Genomic DNA, 20917 nt, shown 5'->3' with positions numbered 1-20917 from the left:
AATGTAACATTTGCCTTTCACCAAAAAGACCATGGGCAAAATGTAATAGGGTTCGAGTTTAGTTAAAATACAACTTCTCGCGTCTTTTGAAGGTGCGAGTTGGTTCTCGTGACTCGCAAATGTAATAACCTGCACATTTTTGAGCTTGAGGCTACTACAGTATGCAAATGTGTGCAAGTTTTTCTATGTAAACTCACACCTTTTAATGCGACTACCAATAAAAGGTGCGAGTTATACAGAAGCCTTCACAAATCAGTGCACCCCCTCCCTAGAAGCATAACAAGCCCCGGGCTCTGTACAGCCTGTGCTGGTTTTTAAAATACAAGGGACAAAATGCTTAGGGGGCCCCTGTAATTACCAGCACAGGGCTTTTCTGATTCAGTCCTGGTTGTAGAAATACAGAGGACAAAATGAGTAGGGTGTCCCCTGTAATTTCCATAACCAGCACTGAGCAGGGGGGGTTATGCCACAGCCAGGGAAACCCTTTCACCGGATCCCCGGTCTGCCCAGGCCATGGATCGCTGGGGATGTGTATCCTTTGATGGTAATGACAAGGTTCACCTCAAGTAACCTTGCGGTTACATCATTGGCTACAATGTGGCGGTTCCCACCATAGACCTCAATGGAGATTTCACACCATTGAAGTCTATGGAGGATACGGGCTAACCGAGCACAGCCAATCAGTGGGCTGCTCTGATGGAGGCACCCGCTGATTGGCTGGCCGCTCCTGCGATGACTGGGCACATGTGGGTAGAGTGGGACCCCTTCATATACACCCCCAGGGATCCACGGCCTGGGCTTACTAGCGGTCAGGGGCAATGCTTTGGCCGGGGTATTACCCCCGCTCAGTGCTGGTTATGGAAAATACAGGGAACCCCTACTCATTTTGTCCCCTGTATTTACACAACCAGGACCAGATCAGGAAAACCTGTGCTGATACTTAAAATACAGGGGACCCCTACATATTTTGTCCCCTGTATTTTAAAAACCAGTACAGGTTGTACAGAGCCCGGGGCTGGTTATGCTTCTTGGGGGGGTGGGGGTTGCACATCTGCACGTCATTTAAAAACAATTATATATATATATATACATATATATATATATATATATATATTTTCATATGTACACACAGAAACATGGACGTATCTCATGGATATGTGCATGTTTCTGTGTTACTCTGACCTGCTCAGGATAAACTCACTATCCTGAAGCTGGTCTATTGTTTTTGTGATTTCTCAGGCAGTAATATGTGCGAGTGAAGCACTCGCACTCTATTACATTGCCCAAGTTCTATCTAGAGTAGGGGTGGGCAATAAGTGGCCTCCCAAATGTTGTAGAACTACATATCCCAGCATGCCCTGCCACAGGTTTGCTATTTGACCATGCTAAAACTGTTGCAATGCATGCTGGGATGTGTAGTTCAACAACATCTGGAGGGCCGCTTATTGCCCACCCCTGATTCTAGAGAATAGGAAAACATCTGGATGTGAGGTGCTTTTTTTTGCGAGTATTACTGAAGCCCGAAAAATGTGAGTTTTATTATAGTCGCACGCTATTTCTTTTGCAAGTGAGTAAAAAATGTGAGTATAGCGTTAAACTCGCATTTTTTACAAATTCGCAACCTATTACATTTGGCCCCATGTATGCAATATACTAAGAAAAATACTGTAAGGTAATTAAAAGTCATTCACTGCACACAATACTGTAAACAAGCTTATTAAGTCACATGCTCTAAGCTAGTACAAAATTATCATACATGTCATTACCACACAACTATACAAATACAAGTGGATAGACAATTTAAAATCCACAAAAAGAAACAAAACGGTAACAAAGTTGCATTTTAGGAAGATTCTGGACAGAGTTAAGATGCTACTAATAAGAATAATATACCCCATCTCCTCATTTTGTCTAAGCCTGGGAACTCTCAATGTACAGTTCTATATCTTCCATTGCAAATGCACAGACCACACAGCCTGAAAGTGGGTGTCTCACCGCTCTTACAACTCATCGCACTGTCCTGTATTTGCACTATTGCGAGAGCGGCTGCGACCACGGATGCATCACCAACCATCTCGAATCAGGCCTAATGTTTCAGCAATCATAAACATCAAAAAGCAAAAATAAACAAAATATTTGATACAGTATTTGTTTAGTTTCATACTGAAAAGGTGTCAGGTGCTTTAACTAACCTGTTTATATCCTTCGGTGGCAGACACAAACAACAACAGCAAAATGGACCAGTGTGGAGAGCAATTTTTTCTCCTCCAAACTTCTTGAGGAATTCTCTCCTACCACCAAACTCCCTAACAAGCATCATCTGAAACTGGTGGATAAGCACAGACAGAAACCTTGTACAGGAGGATAAAAAGATGTGTATGAGATTTAAATATATTAGCATCATATTGTTTCATAAAGTTAAAAAAATTGCAATGACATTAGACTACGGGAGGAATTCAATTAGTCCCAATAAACTATCGGGGGAGAAAAAGGGAGGTAGCCTCAGGCTTTATCACATGAGGCAATTCAATTAGGCTCTCTTTTTCTCCCGTTACCCATGTTAATGCCGGTTAAATGAGTGGGTTAGCTCAGGTTATCGGGCGTTAACACCCAGAATGCGAAAAAAGTTCACCACTTATTGGGTTGGACTAATTAAATATCAATGATCAATTAGCTATCGTAGTTAATTGAATCTCCCCCAATATTGGTTAGAAGGGATCTTGGTGCAGTCTTGTGAAATACTGTAGTCAACTGATATACTATAGATAGAATCATCTTTTAAAACATATTTTTGTTATCATTGCCAATCTTCAAGTGTTTTATGATATAACCAGGATTTTATTTTAATTACCAACAATTGGGAGATATATCAGGCAGTCCCTTTGTGGTGTCTCATGGCCGAAGTAGCTATAGCTGACCTATAGGTAACTATTTATACACAGTGCTAAAAGCATCAGCCAGCTTGCTAGAGAATCCTTGAAGCCCCATGTGCCATATTTAGGCAGTAGTAAGGGGGTTAATTTAGAAGAGTCCATCATGCGGTTAGCAGTGGGGTGATGTGAATGTCTCCATGGCAACCCATGGGAGCTAAAATAGCATTGCGGCAAGGGGAGTGGTGAGGTGCCCGACTGGACAGGCAGATAGACCTGTTGGCTCCCCTACATCTGATGAGGGGAAAGGAAGAGCAGTTCCTGAGGTAATGGCCTGAGTGAGGGGACAGGCTCCAGCGCTGCTGAAACCTGCAGCTACAACAGAGATATGTGAGGGAGCATCCGCAGGAGGTGGATGTCAAGCCTTGGATGGAGATAAAGTCAACAGAGATAAGGTACCAGCCAACCAGCTCCTATCATTTTTCAAACACAGCCTGTGACATGACAGTTAGAAGCTGATTGGCTGGAACTTTATCTCCGTTGACTTAATCTCCATTCAAGGCTTAGTAAATAGACCCCTGTGTGAGGGGGAAGGATCAGCTTACAGCCCCCAATAGCTGTTGGTGGGTATATTTGTGGGAGCTACTGGAAAAAAAAGGTGCTGACTGGAAGAAGTCTGAAGTGGTCAGTACCTGCCCCACTAATTAAAGCAGTCACTCACATCCTGTTAACTGTTTGTAAATTAGGACACAGCATCAACCAAGGAAATATATGTATATACCCCTCAGCAAACCAAGTTCATAGACATACTGTATGAGTCACTAGTGTTAACAGACTTACTGCCCCTTTGCCATCTATATGATTCTGTGATAGGATTGTTTAGTACATAAAGCCAGACTACCTATTTAGAAACCACAGGGACATCAGGTAACGCTTGGGAGTGTTACTAAGCACGGCTCCAGCCAAACCAACTCCCACATACTGAGCCTGATTGCAGTTATAATAAGGGAACCTCCTACACCAGTGATTCCCAACCTAGGTCCTCAAGGCACACTAACAGTCCTGGTTTTAGTGATATCCATGATTGTGCACAGATGGTTAAATCAAAATAACTGAGGTACTAATTAAGTCACTTGTGCTCTAGTATGGCTATCCCTAAAACCTGGACTGTTAGTGTGCCTTGAGGACCGTGGTTGGGAACCCCTGTCCTAAACCTTCACAAACTTAGGAGTGCACCATGGAAAATTAGCACTAAACCGCTATGGCAGCTGTGGCACATACGCTATAGAGGAGAAAGACAGACTTCACGCCTACAGATGTCTTCTTGCATCTCTGCCGCTTATGCAGCAAATCGCGGCAAGCATGGTGCAATTCGCACACTCGCGAACAGGTACACGTGCTGCGTTTGCACCTGTGACTGCATAGATTTGCATGGTAGGAACGGAGCAAGCGGCATGGGGTACCATGGAGCACGTGGCCACGTCTAATGTATGGCACGATGTGTGCACACGTTTTCAGCGTGAGCGGCAAAGATGCAAGAGGACACATCTGTATTTCTTAAGATATATTTTTGTGAACACTTTAATTTCCACCTATATATACTATTTCCATTCCAACCTACTACCGAGGAACAGTGAGAGCTTAGAATTGGATACAGGAAAAGAACATCCCTTTCAAACCTGGTTTGTACTTTTTGAAGTCAACTCTACTGAAGGGGGTCATAAAACTATTTTAGAATCTACTGGATACTGATAATAGACATCTACTACAGGGGTCTTCAAACTTGGCCCTCCAGATGCTGTTGAACTACACATCCCAGCATGCACTGCACATAGTTTTAGCATGCTGTTATATCAAAAAGGTGGCAATGCATGCTGGGATGTGTAGTTCCACAGCATCTGGAGGGCCAAGTTTGAAGACCCCTGATCTACTATTACATTCATAGCTATATCACAATACTATTACTAATACAGGGCGGTTTCTGTTAAGAGTTGAAGGGTACCATATAACTAAGCAGGGCCGTAGCTAGGGTAGTGCGAGCACCGCAGGGCATGGGGTGCTGTTTGGGCCTTTCAATTTTTTGTTTATTATCGTTCTCACTTGTAGCTTCCTCTTCTTTTATCCCCAGCATCTCCTGACCTCCCCTATCTCTTCCCTGGCCCTTCCCCATGAGACCATGTCCCTTTTTCAGGTGCACTATCTTATGTTCCTATTTAAAAAATGTGGGGGGGGGGGCGCCAATGCTCTCTCTGGCACAGGGCGCCAAAAAGTCTTGTTACGGCTCTGTAACTAAGTAAAACAGTAAGGGCTGTATTCAATTAGATTCGCACCCGCGATAAAGTTTCACATGCCAGACTTTTTACCTACATCGTATATTTTAGCAGCAGAAACTTATCGTGCGCGTACCCGCTATTCACACTATTCAATTCCAAAAGACACGGAAACGACAACACGCAAAGTCAGAACAGGCGGAAAGTGGTGTCAGAATCGGGGAAATGAGCCTGAACCCCCCAAAAAGATGCAGAAACATTGGGGATCAATGTAGCAGTGCCCGATTATGTACTTAAGTTCGCACAATTGCCTCTAATTAGCGTCTTTGCACAAGTGGTGAAGAATGGCATAAAGCAGTATTTTTGAGAGACAATAAGTAGTCCTGTCAAATTTGAGGTACATGAAAATGGGTGCTAGCATATTTTAATGTCTATAAAAAAAGCACCTGCAATCCCAAAAACATTTGACACCTTCTTAGTTAACCCCCAGAACCTTATTTCGCTAGTTTGCGAAGTTGACCCCCCACTTTATGCATTTTTGCATATGCGCTCGCAAGCGCGTCGATGGTGGCCCAGTGCGCATGCGCACAACGGAGCCGGCTCCGTCGTGCGCATGTGCGAGACCCTGATAGCGACGTGCAAACCGTCACTCCGGGTCTCGTACCAAAGAGGGAGTGCTGTCGATGTTGAGTGACAGCACGCCCCCTTTGGTGGGTGGGCCACGGGAGTGGCTGCCCAAACGGAGGCGTTCCCATGTGAACGCCTCCGTTTGGGGGCAGCCCCACTGACATCACGAGTGATGTCAGTGGGAGAGATTTTGGCTCTGTTAGAGCCAAAATCTCTCTGGGGATTGCGGCAACGAGACCCTACCACAAGGGTCTCGTCGCAAGCCCGATGGTCACGATGGTCTTGACCATCGCGACCACCTTCCTGGCCGCTCGCTATGGCTGTGGGTGGTCACCCACAGCTATGCCAGCGGCCAGGAGGGCGCTCTAAAAAACAAGAAGGCCGGCCCTAATTCAGAGCGAGCGCTCTGTCAGAGCGACCGGCTCTGAATCAGGGCCTGAGTTTGCAGCATCTCCTGGCCACGTCAGTTAGGTTGATTAATTAATTAATTATAAATAAAAGCTGTGACCTTTTAGCCAAGCTGTATTGTGTCCGTGTCTTTATTAGTTTAAGTTTATTGTTAAGTTATATAAGGTGTTTTTGAGGGTTAATTAGCAATAAACCAATGGATGTCTTAAATAAAGCTTGGGTGGAGGCACTAAAGCAAACAACTGTAACACACCGTTACACATGTATCCTCAGAAAAAGGTAAATTTGCTCTTCGACTACCTTATGTATTAAGTGCTATATTGGCCTCTTAGATTGTAATGACATTTGGTCAGGGCCATCTTTACCCTTTGTTTCATGCAGGGGTGGCTTCAGAAAGAAGGGGGCCCATGTGTTGTCTCCATGCAGACCCCCTACTCTCTTGTGGCGCAGTTGTGAATAGAATGTCACTGTGTCAGAGTCTACTGCACATGCGAATGTCTCCAGGAACATGGAGCTCACACGATATTCCTGGTGATTTCTCTACTGCACATGAGCAAATCTCCCTGCCCCAATCTATTCTCCAGACAGGGTCGACTGGTCTGGCGAGGGTCCAGGTTAAACCCCGGTGAGCCCTCCTGCTTTGGAGGTCTGTCCACTATCATAGGGGGGAAGGGGCCATGCAGGTTTGGGCTGGTACCTATTAGACTGACCTGGCCTGACTAGCAGGATCACCAGGTTTCATGTAACCATAAACCATTTACTCACCTCTCCGTGTTCATACTGCTGCGGATGCTGTGTCTGTAATGCTGAGGAGTTTCCTGATCAGTGCAGGAACTGCTCAGCAGTGTCTGCTGTGCTCTGATTGGCTAAGTAGCACATCACATACAGTCACTCTGCCAATAGGAGCACAACAAGCCCCACATACTGTACATTTACTGCTGAGAATTGAAGAAGGTGGAGGAAAAAAGCAACAGGATACTGGTCCAGGGGCCTATCTACCCCTTGGCCAGGATGGCACTCGCCAGGGGCGCTAGTCGAAGGGGGGCGCCTTCCAACGGTGCCACCCATGGTCAGGGGGTAGAATTTGGGGGGGGGGATGGGGGAAATGCCAGGACTGAAGTCCCGGGTCCATCCTTGGATCCTACCCTATATAGATGTCCAGGGCCAGGCAGCCTTGCTTGGTACAATGAATAAAGTTTCTTATTTAGGTAAGACGCAGAGGAACAGGCCGCAGTGTGATGGACACTGCAGCCAAACTTGGTAAGTATATGTGGGCTGGAGCTGAAGAGACAGAAAGAGGGTTAGAGCTTCGGAGACAGAAGGGGGTGTTGGCTGGAGAGACAGAAAGGGGGTTTATAATATCCATCATCTTTTTTTTAAATTAATGTCTGTTTCAATTTTTTGGTTCTTAATTTGATAATTACAGAGTGTAATTATTCAGAAAATATGGGGGGTGGGGTTGCCAGTCCATTACTTTGCAAGGGGTGCGCGGACCCCTAGATACACCCCTGTACTGGTCACTGGAGAGGAGCTGCACCCAGGGGGGGATGTAGTCCGGAAGCCGACGGTCTAAATCCCGACTGCCGGCTTCCAGACACGGTAATCCCGGCGTGGTTCTAATGACAGGCGTCTGAAACTCAATGCCTGTCATTAACCAGACGGCGGAAGACCGACGTCTGACATACTGAACGAAGGTAAGCCGGGCACCGGGCGCGGGCAGCCACGTTTAGGTTGAGGGCTCCCTGGGGGACTTAGGGTTAGGCCCCCCCGTGAAGATTAGGGTTAAGCTAGGGAAAGGGGGGGTTAGAGTTAGGCACCCCCAGGGGGCGGTTAGGGTTATGCACCTCCCCAGGAGACTTAGGTTTAGGCAGCGGGGAAGGGGGGGTTAGGTTTAGACACTTACAGGGGGGATTAGGGTTAGGCACTTGGAGGGAGGTTAGGGTTAGCGTAGGGAATTAGGTTAGCGATACTTACCTTAGGACGATTGGGATTTTCACCCTTGCCGGGCAGCCACTGTCGGGATTTGAACCGCAGGCCATGCATCCGGCGGTAATACCACACCCCACAGGGAAAAGGTTGTGTTAGTGTGACACAGGATGTGTGAGGCACAGCATATGTATATGTGAGAGCGAGGCACAGTGTATGTGTGTGAGAGAGAGTGTTGTGTGTGTGAGAGAGAGGCACAGTGTTGTGTGTGGGAGGCACAGCGTATGAGGCACAGTGTTGCGTGTGTAAGAGGCACAGTGTGTGCAAGAGACACTTTTACTTAATTGGGCACAGGTTATTGTTATTAGACTAAAGGGGGCAAAGATTATTATTAGACTGAAGGAGCACCAATTCCATTTATTAAACTAAATGTGGCACATATTATTATTATTGCTATATTAATCATGCCACTGAATAATATTATTAGACTACCTGGGCACAGATAAATTTTATACGACTAAATAGGGCACAGTGCTGTTTCTGGGAATCTGATAATGCATAATATTATGCCATGTCCTTTGTGGGATGATGATGCTCTTACAATTGTTGATTACACCTACCCAATGATTGGTCACAAACCCTTTCAGTGGGCTCCTGCCACTGCATTTCCTTGGCTGGCCCTGTATGCCCCAGTCCAGGAAGGTTCTGAGGTATGTATAACATCTGTTTGAAGCATGATCCCCTCAATGTACAATGCTGCATAATGTGTTAACACATTATAAATAAAATATAATAATAATGATGAATCTGCAGAAAGTAAGTAGAACTATCTTCACAGGATAGATATATATATATGTCACAAACATGCTAGAGACCTCCGGCTGCAACCCCTGCATCTCCCCATGCGCTTATGTCATCGCGGCTTGCTGAGCCGCCGGTCGCTCCTGTCAGTGGAATCCAGAGTGGGGCCTATGCCTGAAAGTGGTTTCCTGCATCCCCGCTGTTGCCTAGGTGTCCCAGCCACACTTTCATGCACTTCGATGTGTCAGACCTCCGGATCATGGGCGCGGCCATCTTGGATCAAGTTAGGTGGTCCAGATCCATCCAGTCAGCAGCATTCTCCAGTTGCTCCAGCCAATCAGCATCCGACCAGGGGTATAAAAGCCCTTCCCTGACTCTGTCTCATTGCCAGTTCAATAGTGCTCTTTGCTACAGCAAGACCTATGTTCCTGAGCTCCGCTGGTTCCTGTTCCAGTTTGCCTGCATCTAGTCCCTGTATACTCCAGTCGGGCATACTCCTGCTTCCAGTCCAGCACACTCCATCCTGGAGTCCTATTCAAAGTGCTCACCCAATCCAGCACACTCCATCCCGGAGTCCTATTCAAAGTGCTCACCCAATCCAGCACAGTCCATCCCGGAGTCCTATTCAAGTGTTCTCTCCACTCCAGCATACTCCATCCCGGAGTCAGACTCAAGTTCTCACTCCAATCCAGCGTATTCCACCCAGGAGTCACATTCAAGTATCCAATTCTTATTCAGTAAACCTATTACAAGTCTTAACATTCCTCGTATAATTCTACAGTTCCAAGACTACAGTTCCTGTCGACTTCATGTACTCCAGAGACTTTTTGTTAGAGTTTTATTCAGTATCTTTTGTTGCGCATCTCTGCATAGAGGACATTATTCTACATCTCATATTTAAGTCCTCATTCAGCTGTATGACCAAGAATTACATTAAACCATCTAAATTACAACTACTCACTGGTCCAGGTGTCTCTGTTCATCAACCCAGTTCGGGTTCACCAATCCCAATTACCCGATCCGAGACTGTGTGTGTGTGTGTGTGTGTATATATATATATATATATATATATTCCATAGATAAACAACCTTACGGTTTCACATGTCCCATTAAGGCTTCTTAGAAATTTCACAAAACCTACTGAGTTTGTGCCACTCAAACTAAAAAAAAGCAATGAAATTCCTATTATTAAGGCTGACGCCTTAATGGACGTGTTCCTTATGCAATACAGATATGGTATGCCATCACAGCCTGTGGTTAACTGCAGATTCAGCACTCTCACAGAGTGAGATTGCTGTCACTCACAAAATGGTTGAGCTGCTAATTCATAGAATTGTGTGCCCATTGGAATACACACATGCAGTCTATGCAACTGAGGTCTGAGCAGTTATGTGGCACACACATCTCATTCAGTGCCCACCATCTTCCCATTTGTTCACCACAACAATCCCACTGGGTTCCAATATCCTTCTCACTCCATATATCCATCACATTCAGAATACACATTCAGCTCCCTAATTTCTAAAACTATCATACTCTGTCTATACAGTTACACTATCTTCGCCTCCATGCTGCTATAACTTCCTCAATCCTTATATCTGTGTTGTCTCCTAACTGTGCTAGTTCTTTATTCCCTCATCCGCACCAATCTGTGCCACTCTTTCTTTTCATCTCCACCACTCTGCCCCCCCAACCTTGGCACTCTGTCTTCCCCAATCTCTACTGATGTGTGTTCTTCCATTGTGTTAGTCTGTATTCCCTCATCCATACCAATCTGTCTTTACCCATCTGTGCTGCTCTGTCTTCCTGCATCCATGCCACTCTGTAACCCCTTCCAAGTCTCTCTGTTCTCCCAAACCATGCCACTCTGTCTCCCCTGCATCCGCTCCACTGTTTTCCACCCATCTGCATCACTTTGTCCCCCCCATCCGCACAACTGTTTTCCACCCATCTGCATCACTTTGGCTCCTTCCCATCAGTGGTGCTTAATCTCTCCCCCCTCTCCACGCCTATCTGTCCCCATCCACACCGCTCTGTCTCTTCCATCATCCACTACACTCTTATCCCATCTGTGCAGCTCTATCTTCTACTCAGACCTCAGTTGCATAGACTGCATGTGTGTATTCCAATGAGCACACAATTCTGTTAATTAGCAGCTCCACCATTTTGTGAGTGACGGCAATCTCACTCTGTGAGAGTGTAAATCTGCAGTTAACCACATTAACCACAGGGTGTGATGGCATACCATATCTGTATTGCACAAGGAACACGTCCATTAAGGCATCATCCTTAATGATCGGAATTTCATTGCTTTTTTAAGTTTGAGAGACACAAATTAGTATTTTTTGTGAAATTTCAGATCATGTCTAAGAAGCCCTAATGGGACATGTGAAACAGTACGGTTTTTTGTCTATGGAATTTCATAGCTTTTTATTAACCAGGATTTTGAGGAGCAAACTGGGCCCCCTGCAGGGCAGAAAGACAACAAATATGTACACTAGCAAGGGTGGGGGAGCGGACAGCACGCAGGAGGTGTTTTGGGGGTGTAGAGGGAGAGATATCTGTGGGGGCAGGCTGCAGGTGTGTGGGGCAGTGGGGTGCAGAGCAGTGGCAGCAACAGGGCCGTGCACAGGAACGTCAGCGGGTGACAGAGGGACTCACTGGCACTGGGCATGCACCTGAGAAAATCAAATCAATAAGACACAGATGCATGGACATGTCAGTGTGATCTGTCCATGCATCTGTTTAAATATGAATGTGTAATATAAAAAAAAAATTACGTGCCCTCACAGCACAACCAGCACCGTGCTTTGGAGCCCCAGTGCTGGTTGTACTAAATACAGGGAACAAACAATGTAGGGGTCCCCTGTATTCAGTACAACCAGTACCACGCTAATCAGAACCAGTCCTGGTTGCCAAAATACAGAGGGTAAACAACATAGGGGTCCCCTCGCAAAAAACTGTATTCTCCCATAGAACTACCGAAGGAGGGCCATGATGTTTAAGGGGCTACACCTCAAAAGTTATTGGAGTTACCAAGATGAAATTTGGCATGGGCGGGTAGAACTGTCGTCTGGTGCTGCATGCCAAGTTTCAGAGCATAAACATAAAAAATTAGGATTTGGGAGTAATCTAAAGTTCCAACTGTCAATTTTTTCTGACATTCTCAATTAGGACCACTTTTCTGCTGTTCTCTATGGGGAAATTTTGGGAAGGCATAAAAGTCAGGGTACTTGGCGAATTCAGACCTGGAGCAATAACTACCTAATAAAACAAACCCCAAGTCCAAATTCACCCTGTACCCTGACCTTATGCCTTCCCTTGTACGTTTATTGCCTGCATTTATTCATGGATATTGTTAAATAAAACTGTTATATATATATAAAAACTGTTTAGAGTGTTATATAAATATGGGGAACTAGAAGTAGCTCCTAACTCCTGACAATACAGTATTCTCTAGCTATGCAGTGTTAAAACGATACACACAATGTTTTGCCATATTTTTCTTTTCATGTACCATGAATTATGGTTGGTCAGTTGACCAAAGACAACCTGAATAAGCCAAGTTGCTTTTTTAAACGCCTACCATCACTTTATCACGTTGTTTATTTAATATTTACTCACGCTAGGGATTTTTCACTTTGTAGACTGATGACAGGCAAATAAAGCCCAAAACGTTGCAGCACTCCTGTGCCTTCATCATTATTTGTCAAGACCGCAGAGTGCCGCGCTTGGAGTTCTATATTTGTATATGTAGCGGGCACCGTGGCAATTAACTAGCTGGAAGGAGTGTGCTAGGCCAGTATCAATATATATATATATATATATATATATATATATATATATATATATATATCTATATCTTTTTTTTCTTTGTAGGTACTTTTACTACAAATGATACCTTATTGTTTCTAGTCACCCGTCACCAGTGCAGTGTGCTCGCCCTGAGTAGATCAATAAGTGTTGGTAAGAGGGAACTAGCACTATTGATGTACACTATTAGCAGGAAAGTATGTTTTCCGGAGCACCCAGTTGAGAAAGGCTTTCTAGATTCCGTTTATGAAAGCAACTGATTTAATCAATTTGTGAAAAACAATTAAAGAAATAAAATTATTTTAGAATCACATATTACCACTCAAGCTGCATACACACACAACGATTTAGTAAATGAACGATTTTAGTAAACGATTTTCGTAAATTTTTTCAAGGGAAAAATGAACGAAAATCATTTACTAAAATTGTTCATTTACTAAATGTAATGAACGATTTTTTTGAAGTACAAACGATTTTTGCATATTCCCTTACTGAAAATCGTTGAGTTGGTCAGTCTGACTGAACTACAAACTAAAAACGTGAACGCGCATGAACGATAATCGTTCATCGTTTTAACTCAGAAAGTGAACGATTTTTTCAACGATTGAACGATATCGTTATCGATAATCCAAAAAATCGTTGTGTGTGTATGCACCTTCAAGGATAAATGAACTACTAACAATGTTAAAGTTTTTTTTTTTTTTAAAAACAAGGACAACAACATATATTAATATATGCATACATACAAAGAGGCAGTAAAGTCTGTAAACATTGTACTCCTAGGAATCCACATTCCAACACAGGATGTTATACTAATTATCTGTAAGAAAAAAATAAACAAAAAAAACAAAACAATATGAATTAATTAAAAACAGGGTGACATAAGTATGGTTCATAATGTGCTTCTAATTGCACCATGGAAAAAAGATGACAATTACAATTATGAGCCATATTCAATTTGAGCGGACCCGCGATACTTTTCTGCCTCCCGGACTTTTCGCCTACATCGTGTGTTTTGCAGGCTGAAAAGTATCGCGAGCGTATCCCTGTATTCAATTTGAAAGTACGCGAAAACGGGACCCGGCGAAACTTAAACAAGCGGAAAGTCATGTCAGATTTGGGGAAATCAGCCTGACATGGGGGTTAGCTATGGTTACCCCCCGATTTGGCTTGCTGAAGGTATTTGGTGATTTTAAACGGGCTCAATAGCTGCTAAATTGCGTTTTTGCATTAGTGGTGAAGAAGAGTATTCAGGAGGTTTTTTTTGCAGAAAATAACTTACCCCAGGAAATTTGGGGTACTTGAAAATGGGGGCCAGCATACTTAAAAGTTGCTAAAGTTAAGTTTAAAAAACGTGAAAAATCCACCTTCCGCAAGCACCTGCAATGAAAAAAACACATGGGGCATACTTAGGAACCCCCCCAGAGTCTAGTTCGCTAGTTTTTAACTTTGTCCTCCAACATTTCTTTTTTTTGCTCCCAAATTCAAAGTGATTTTTTGGGGTGTTCTTAAGTGTTTTTTCTAAATTTTTTTACGCAGTTTACCTTTGGGGGACTGTCTGAAGGCTGCACGGGGGTTCCCGCAATATTGCACCCCAAACCCCCAATTCTGCACTTTTTTCCACCTGCTATTCATAGGCGAAACTTTTCCGCCTACTACATTGCATTGACTTTCCGCCTAGACGGAAAGTCTTTCAAATTGAATACGCAATACTTTTCCGCCTGGTGAAATGACGTCGTCGGCGAAACTTTTTCGCTGATTCCGGCTTTTCGCCACAAATTGAATACGGGCCTATAGCAGTAAAATATTGCATTGTTATATTCTTATACAGACAGTGGTTTATAATGTAAATACATTTTATTTTACATTTACTATAGTAGATCTAGTGTATGACATTTGATTCCTTTGCACTTTCTGTCTATGCCAATGGAAGGCCACTGAAGGACACTGTTGAAGTTCAAAGGGACTAATAATAACAGAGAACATTTGCTTGTGGATTTGCTGACACTATTAAGCTGGGTACACACTGGCAGATATATTGATCAACCAATATATCGACTGCCCATCGACCAGTGTGTACCAGCGATATGTCTGTGAATGACGTCGTTCGCAGACATATCGCATTGGCTCTGCTGCACAGCCAATGGCAGATATATCTGTCCATCGGGCAGTGTGTACCAGGCTTGCCTACTCTCCCAATTTGGCCGGGAGCCTCCCAAATATCGGGTGCCGCTCCCGACCTCCCGGAAAGGCAGGCAAGTCTCCCGGCATCTACCAACCCACCTAGCCTCCCCCCAGAATAAACTAGAAATCCTCGCAGCGGGAGGGGGGGGGGCGGTGACGCAATTCGTGCTGAATTACGTTATCGTGGCCACGCCCCCTGCTTCACAATGCCATTATTTTCGGCAATGTGAAGAGGGTGCGGGGCCACGATGACGCAATCATGTGACCCCGCCCCCCAATGTGTCATAACTGTCCGGACACGCTCCCCGCTGTTAGCCGTCAATCAGCTCCCTCCCGGAAGGAGGGAGCTGATTTTCGGCAAGTATGGTGTTTACGGGCGACATGCAGCAGAGGCCGCGGGGAGAGGGGAGGGACACGCGGTCAGACACAGATGTTGGTCGTTGAATGACCATCATCTGCTGATATATGTGTTCATTGTGTACCCAGCTTTACACATTTGAGTTCCGACCGTCACCTGTTTATGATGCCATATAATTAAATGATTTATTTAAACTTGGTGACGCCAACCATGGATAACAATTGACCAGACCTGTCATGCCTCCTGATATTCTCATGTCTCCCACCGTTTCCTAGTTTTATGAGATGAGATGGGGAACATAACAGCATCTTGGCACTTCCCCCCTAACGGCCTGGTAGACGCCAAATAATTGACCCATCTTATCTATGTACTTTAGCAGTGATCTGGCCGTTCTGTTTTAATACTAATAAAGAGCTTGCATTTTGTGGTGCAAAATTATAATTTCTGAATTTGTTGAAAGTTAGATTGTGATATTTTCCCTCAAGGCTGCGGAGTGTAATACCAGTCCTTCACTTCCCCGTAGCCTTGGGGTGTGTAACTGCATGACGGTGTAGCTTATATGTGCTTTGTCTGTGCTATTGGCAGTCACCCGTAGCCTTGGGGTGTGTAGCTTACATGTGCTTTGTCTGTGCTATTGGCGGTCACCCGTCTGTGACTTTATGCAAACGGCCACCACACTCCTTCCCTGCTGTACATTAGTGCAGCTGAATGTGCAAGGACTGAGACGCCCACATTTAGCGCCTATGCACGCTGTAATACTGATCTGTGCCTCCTTATACGCCACCATCGGTTGCACCATCAAAAAATTGCACCAGCCCTATTGCAGGTGCAGTTTCTCCATCTGTCCATGGCCTCCTATGCTTGTGGATGTGTGTTTCTGTAAGCAGCCACTTGCACGGACACACCAGTGACACTCCCATTATATGCCCACTGAACAAGCCATTTTTGCATGCGCTAGTAGCCACCTCCCAGTCACCACCCAGTAACGCCCATCACTTTTCCGCCACCTTTCTGATACCGTCTGTATAGACTCTAACATTGGGATTTCAGGCACGTATGCATAGCTGCAAATAGTCTCTCAACTGCGTGAACCCCGACATTGCATGAGCTCTGAATCAGGCCCAGAGGGCTATGGATCCGCCCTCACTATAATCTGCCATTGCGGCCTCCAAGGAATGCCCGTGCAAATTATGTATCCCCTGCCACCTCTTAGCTCTGTGATTTTCACCCATACACTGTGGAGGTTCTTGGTCATTTCTGCCATCTTCTTGTTACCGACTGCCAAGTACACCAGTTATTTATTTATTTGTATGCACTAATGACATTCTTTTCTCTTTCTCTATAAATTGCTGCTTTTTCTTTCATAGAGAGTTCAGTAGTAGTTTTCATGATAATTTAGGCCTTCTGACACACAAAATAAAAAGGTGATATTCAAAGGCTACAGTACATGGATCCGGCAATTTGTAACAAAAAAAAAAAAAACAAGGTATCTAAAATGTGAGAAGAAAGTGTGATCCATCTGCAATAGACAATACATAGGGACTGATTCAGAGGTGGACGCAGTTGAGTCCACTCTTACTTATGTTTTTGAGATGCATGCTTCAGCCTTCCCCTGGTGCAGTTGCCTGCATCTGAAAGCAAGCACTGTAACACCCACTTTCAGCGTATCTGCACACTGTAACGCCCACTATCAGCGCCTCTGCACACTGTAATGCCCACTTTCAGCGTATCTGCACACACGGTTTATGGCTAAAGTACTACAAACATTTATAAAAAAAAATTCTTTGGTGCACATACCGGAGCAGCGGCATTTACCCAGATGATGACTGTCTTTTTGGCACCAGGTATTTTGTTGTAGAAGTAATATGCTTCTTCTAAGAATACCGCTGTTGTGATTGCTGTCATAATTGTTAATATAGCAAACAGCAATATTCCGGTGATATCAAGATCTAGAAGAACAAAGGACATAAAGAGATTTTCAGATAATGTGGTAATGTGATACTATCTGTAAAATAACTGTACAGTGATAAATTATTGTTTTAAGAGCCTTTAAAAGTGTACTGGATAGAATTAGGGCCTGATTCAGAGCCGCTCGTAAGCGGACGCTCGTTCGTTCTGAGCGATGGTCGCACATCTGCGCATGCGTACGGGTTGTAATACGCATGCGCGAACCAGTCAGTGCGGCCAAAAATCGTGTGCTCGCAATACAGCGAATGCCTGCTAATTTGAGTGACAGGATGAGGCGTATGTGGGTGGTAACAGGGGAAGGTGCTTGAAAACGGGTAGTGGAAATCAGAATGCAGGCGTGCCTAAAGGTCAAAAGGGGCGTTTTAAGGGTGTGCATAATTAACAAAAAAGCGTCATCGACCACGTCAGTGGGGTGTTTTGTAGCCAGAACTGCTCGCATGATTGCGGTAGGAAAATGCTACCACAAGAATAGCGAGCAGTTCATACGCTGTTCGATGTACTCGATTAATCTAATAAATACCGGACATGACGTATGATGCCAGCGGCCAGGGGGCATTTTTTCCCAAATAATGACCGCATGTTTTGTTCTCTCGTTCAGACATGGAGGTGTCAACAGACCGCAAAGAGCGAACGTTTAATTTAAATAGCCACCCCCTTTTTCTGAACGAGCGAGCGCAAATAGCGTCCGGCTCTGAATCAGACCCTTAGTGTGCAAATCCTGAGTTGAAGAAACGTCATTTACTATAGTAAACATTTTATTATCTTCTAAAGGGTCATTTTATTATCTACTAAGGGATCTTTACTGTAAAAAACTTTTAAGTTGTTATACAAACATAAAAACTTGCACAAGTATATATATATTGTAAAATTACAAACTGGTTAATTGCATAGTGGTCCAAAAATATAATTTACAGTTTTTACAAAATTGAGGTTTTACTTTCTGGTGCCCTTCAGCATATAATTATTTCAGTTTGCATACTGGCCTGCTCTGTACTGATAATATTGGTTTATATCCTACCATAGTACAAGGTTTTCCACCAAAGGGAGTCTTGATCATACTTGCAAACTCTCCCTGATTGTCAGGGAGACTCCCTGAAACAGTAGCAATCTCCCTGACTCCCTGAAGAGTCTAACAATCTGTAAAAAGTTTTTTGCAAAGACACAAATAAAGAGGAGAAAGACAAATATGCCTTACAAGAGTGCCCCATGTAAGGCATATTTGTCTTTCTCCTCTTTTTTTGTGTCTTTGCAAAAAACTTTTTACTCATGTGTTCTACACAAATATTGTGGGCGCATCACCAACCCAGAGTCATTTATGAAATTTGATTACCATAATAGACCTTTATGTTGGTATATTTTATTTGTAATTCAACTCTTCGAGTAACTATTCTCATATTTATCTGTTAAACTTGTGCGGACTCTCATTTTGGAGTCTAACAATCTCCCTGATTGCACCTTACCCCCATTATGAAGCTGTTATATAAAACCCCGCATTGATTTATACATTCAAATGGAAGCATTAGGGGCATAGTCAATTGGGTGCGAGAATAGCAAAAAACCCACACCTGTGGGGTTTTTCCAGCAGGTGCGAGTTTTTGCTATTCAAATAGCTGCGTTTTTTTTTTTTTTATGCGCCGGGAGGTTTTTTTATCACGCACCTAGAGAGCAAGTGTTATTTTTCCTAAAAACTTTATTTTTATGAAAAATCAGCAGGACTTGCTCTGGCACCCCGGTGGTACCCTCCCTGATGACTAATTAAGCAACTGGAAGTTACCAATTAGCTTAATTAGTCCTTAATTACTTACCTTCTGCAGCGCTGTCTTCTTCAGCCAGCATCGGAAGCCGAGTCTTCTACAGCAGGTTGAGTATGTCAGTGTGTGTGAGTGTTTGTAACTGTTTGTAAGTGTGCAATGAGTGAGTGTGTGTGTGTGTGACCCCCGGTGTGTGTGGCCCCCTCCAGTGTCTGTGTGGCCCCCCCGGAATGGGCGCTGAGAGAGCTACATCTCCCAGTAGCCCTTGCCCCTCCCACCAGCCCCTGGATCCTCCCACCAGTCCATGAGACTCCCAGTGAGAAGACAGAGGGGAGGCTACTGGGAGCCGCAGAGACCACCGGAGACCCCCAGCCAGGTAAGTGATGAATTCTTTTTTTTTTTTAAACGTGGCGCAGGGTTTTCAGAGCTAAAAACCCTGCAACCACTTTTTCTTAAATAGGATACCACGGGTATCGGGAGAGCGCATATCCGCGGTATTCCAAAATTGAATATGCCCCTATATATCAATAAATCTGTTATTAAGCTATTCACATAAGACTCCATCTTGTGACAAGATGGTGTGTACCTTTAAATTATTCATAGCTTTAAATGTATAATATTATAGAGACTGATTTCTGCTGTGCTTTGAGTTTTATAGAACCTTGAAACGTGCAGATGTTTGTCAGCCTATGTGTGCTCGCCTCCCTTTCTTGCTAACAGTTCACTCCCACGTGTACAGATAATAATGTAATTAATGCTAACAATGACTGCTGTAGTGAGATATAATGTGTGAATATTCTGATATGTTGGAAAGCAAGAACACTGCTTTATATTATTGTACGACGCACAAATATAGCCAGAGGGAATTTTGAAACCAAGACTGATGTTTGTGTTGATTCCGTCTCCTGAGATCTCAGTAATGCAAGGGTCTGACATACGCTAATGAGCTTGGGCTGGTGATTAATTACAATAGATTGGTTACGATCTATCAGTATCAATTATCTGCATTGGTTATTATAAGGCACAATGATCCCTATGGCTACATGTAATTTCTGAAAAGTATCAGTGTGTATTCATCAACAAATAGATCTTACTGACTGCTTTGGGGTTCATTTACATTTGGATGTAAGACAATGTTATGACACGCCTCCTTGATGTAGCAGTACATGTCCACTTTAATGCGTGCTCATAGGTGTTGAATTCACAATCTCCCTCAAATGCTTGCTCAAAAGTAGGCAAGTATGGTCTTGATAGGTTACAAATGGAATAGTATGGAACACTTTGACTACAACACATGCTTTCCAACGCTCCCACATTCTGCGGGAGTCTCTCACTCCACTCACAAGTCTCCCGCTGTCCCGCAAAGCCCTCCCAATCCCCCAGAATCCCCCAGCCCATCTGAAATCCACACCGTGCATTAGCGAGCACGACCGTGACGGGGGTGGAGCTTGGCGTGAGCATGCAAAAGAGGCCTACCACGCACCATGGGTCCGTGAGCAGTGATGGCTGCCCAGCCCAGCAGAGCCTGTGAGTGCACTGCAGGCATGAAGACACTATAGTGTCCTTCTCCAGTGGAACCCTCTTCCATCTCCATGTTGGGAGCCATGGGGAGTGAGACATCTGGGAGGGGGGTGATGGGGGAGCTGGCCCAGCGCTGAGAGCAGCTCTGGTCAGTTTGGTGGCAGTTGGGTCTGGGAGCTCAGAGGAGAGGCTGTAGGAGGAGTCAGAAAAAGGGGGGTATCAGTCCATGGAGAACTTAACCCAAGGAACTCTATAAGGATGCACTCAGATAGCTGGATAATCAAAAGTAAAACATAACTTTTAATTCTTGTTATTAACTAGGTATAAAAAGGACTTACACAGATACTAATATATCTGACAAAAGATGACGAAAGCAATAGGTCTCGGTTATAATAACCCAGATAAGGTAGGCGAAATATA

At 44.2% G+C, this 20917-nt stretch overlaps 1 protein-coding gene across 1 annotated transcript in view; it reads right to left on the bottom strand.

The window, feature by feature from the left end:
• The window catches only part of LOC148539223 (organic solute transporter subunit alpha-like), a 64569-nt gene that overhangs the window by 19498 nt on the left and 24154 nt on the right, over positions 1-20917 (bottom strand). Inside the window, exons 2-4 of the mRNA XM_088451510.1 lie at positions 17055-17206; positions 13462-13535; positions 2193-2351 (exon numbers count right to left, since the gene is read on the bottom strand). Coding sequence (XP_088307636.1) covers positions 2193-2351; positions 13462-13535; positions 17055-17206 — 385 coding nt within the window. The remainder of the gene's footprint in view (positions 1-2192; positions 2352-13461; positions 13536-17054; positions 17207-20917) is intronic.

The sequence above is a fragment of the Taudactylus pleione genome, unplaced genomic scaffold, assembly GCF_031769625.1.
Source record: "Taudactylus pleione unplaced genomic scaffold, aTauple2 ptg000026l, whole genome shotgun sequence".
Taxonomy (NCBI): domain Eukaryota; kingdom Metazoa; phylum Chordata; class Amphibia; order Anura; family Myobatrachidae; genus Taudactylus; species Taudactylus pleione.
This window is presented reverse-complemented; position numbering and strand designations above follow the sequence as displayed.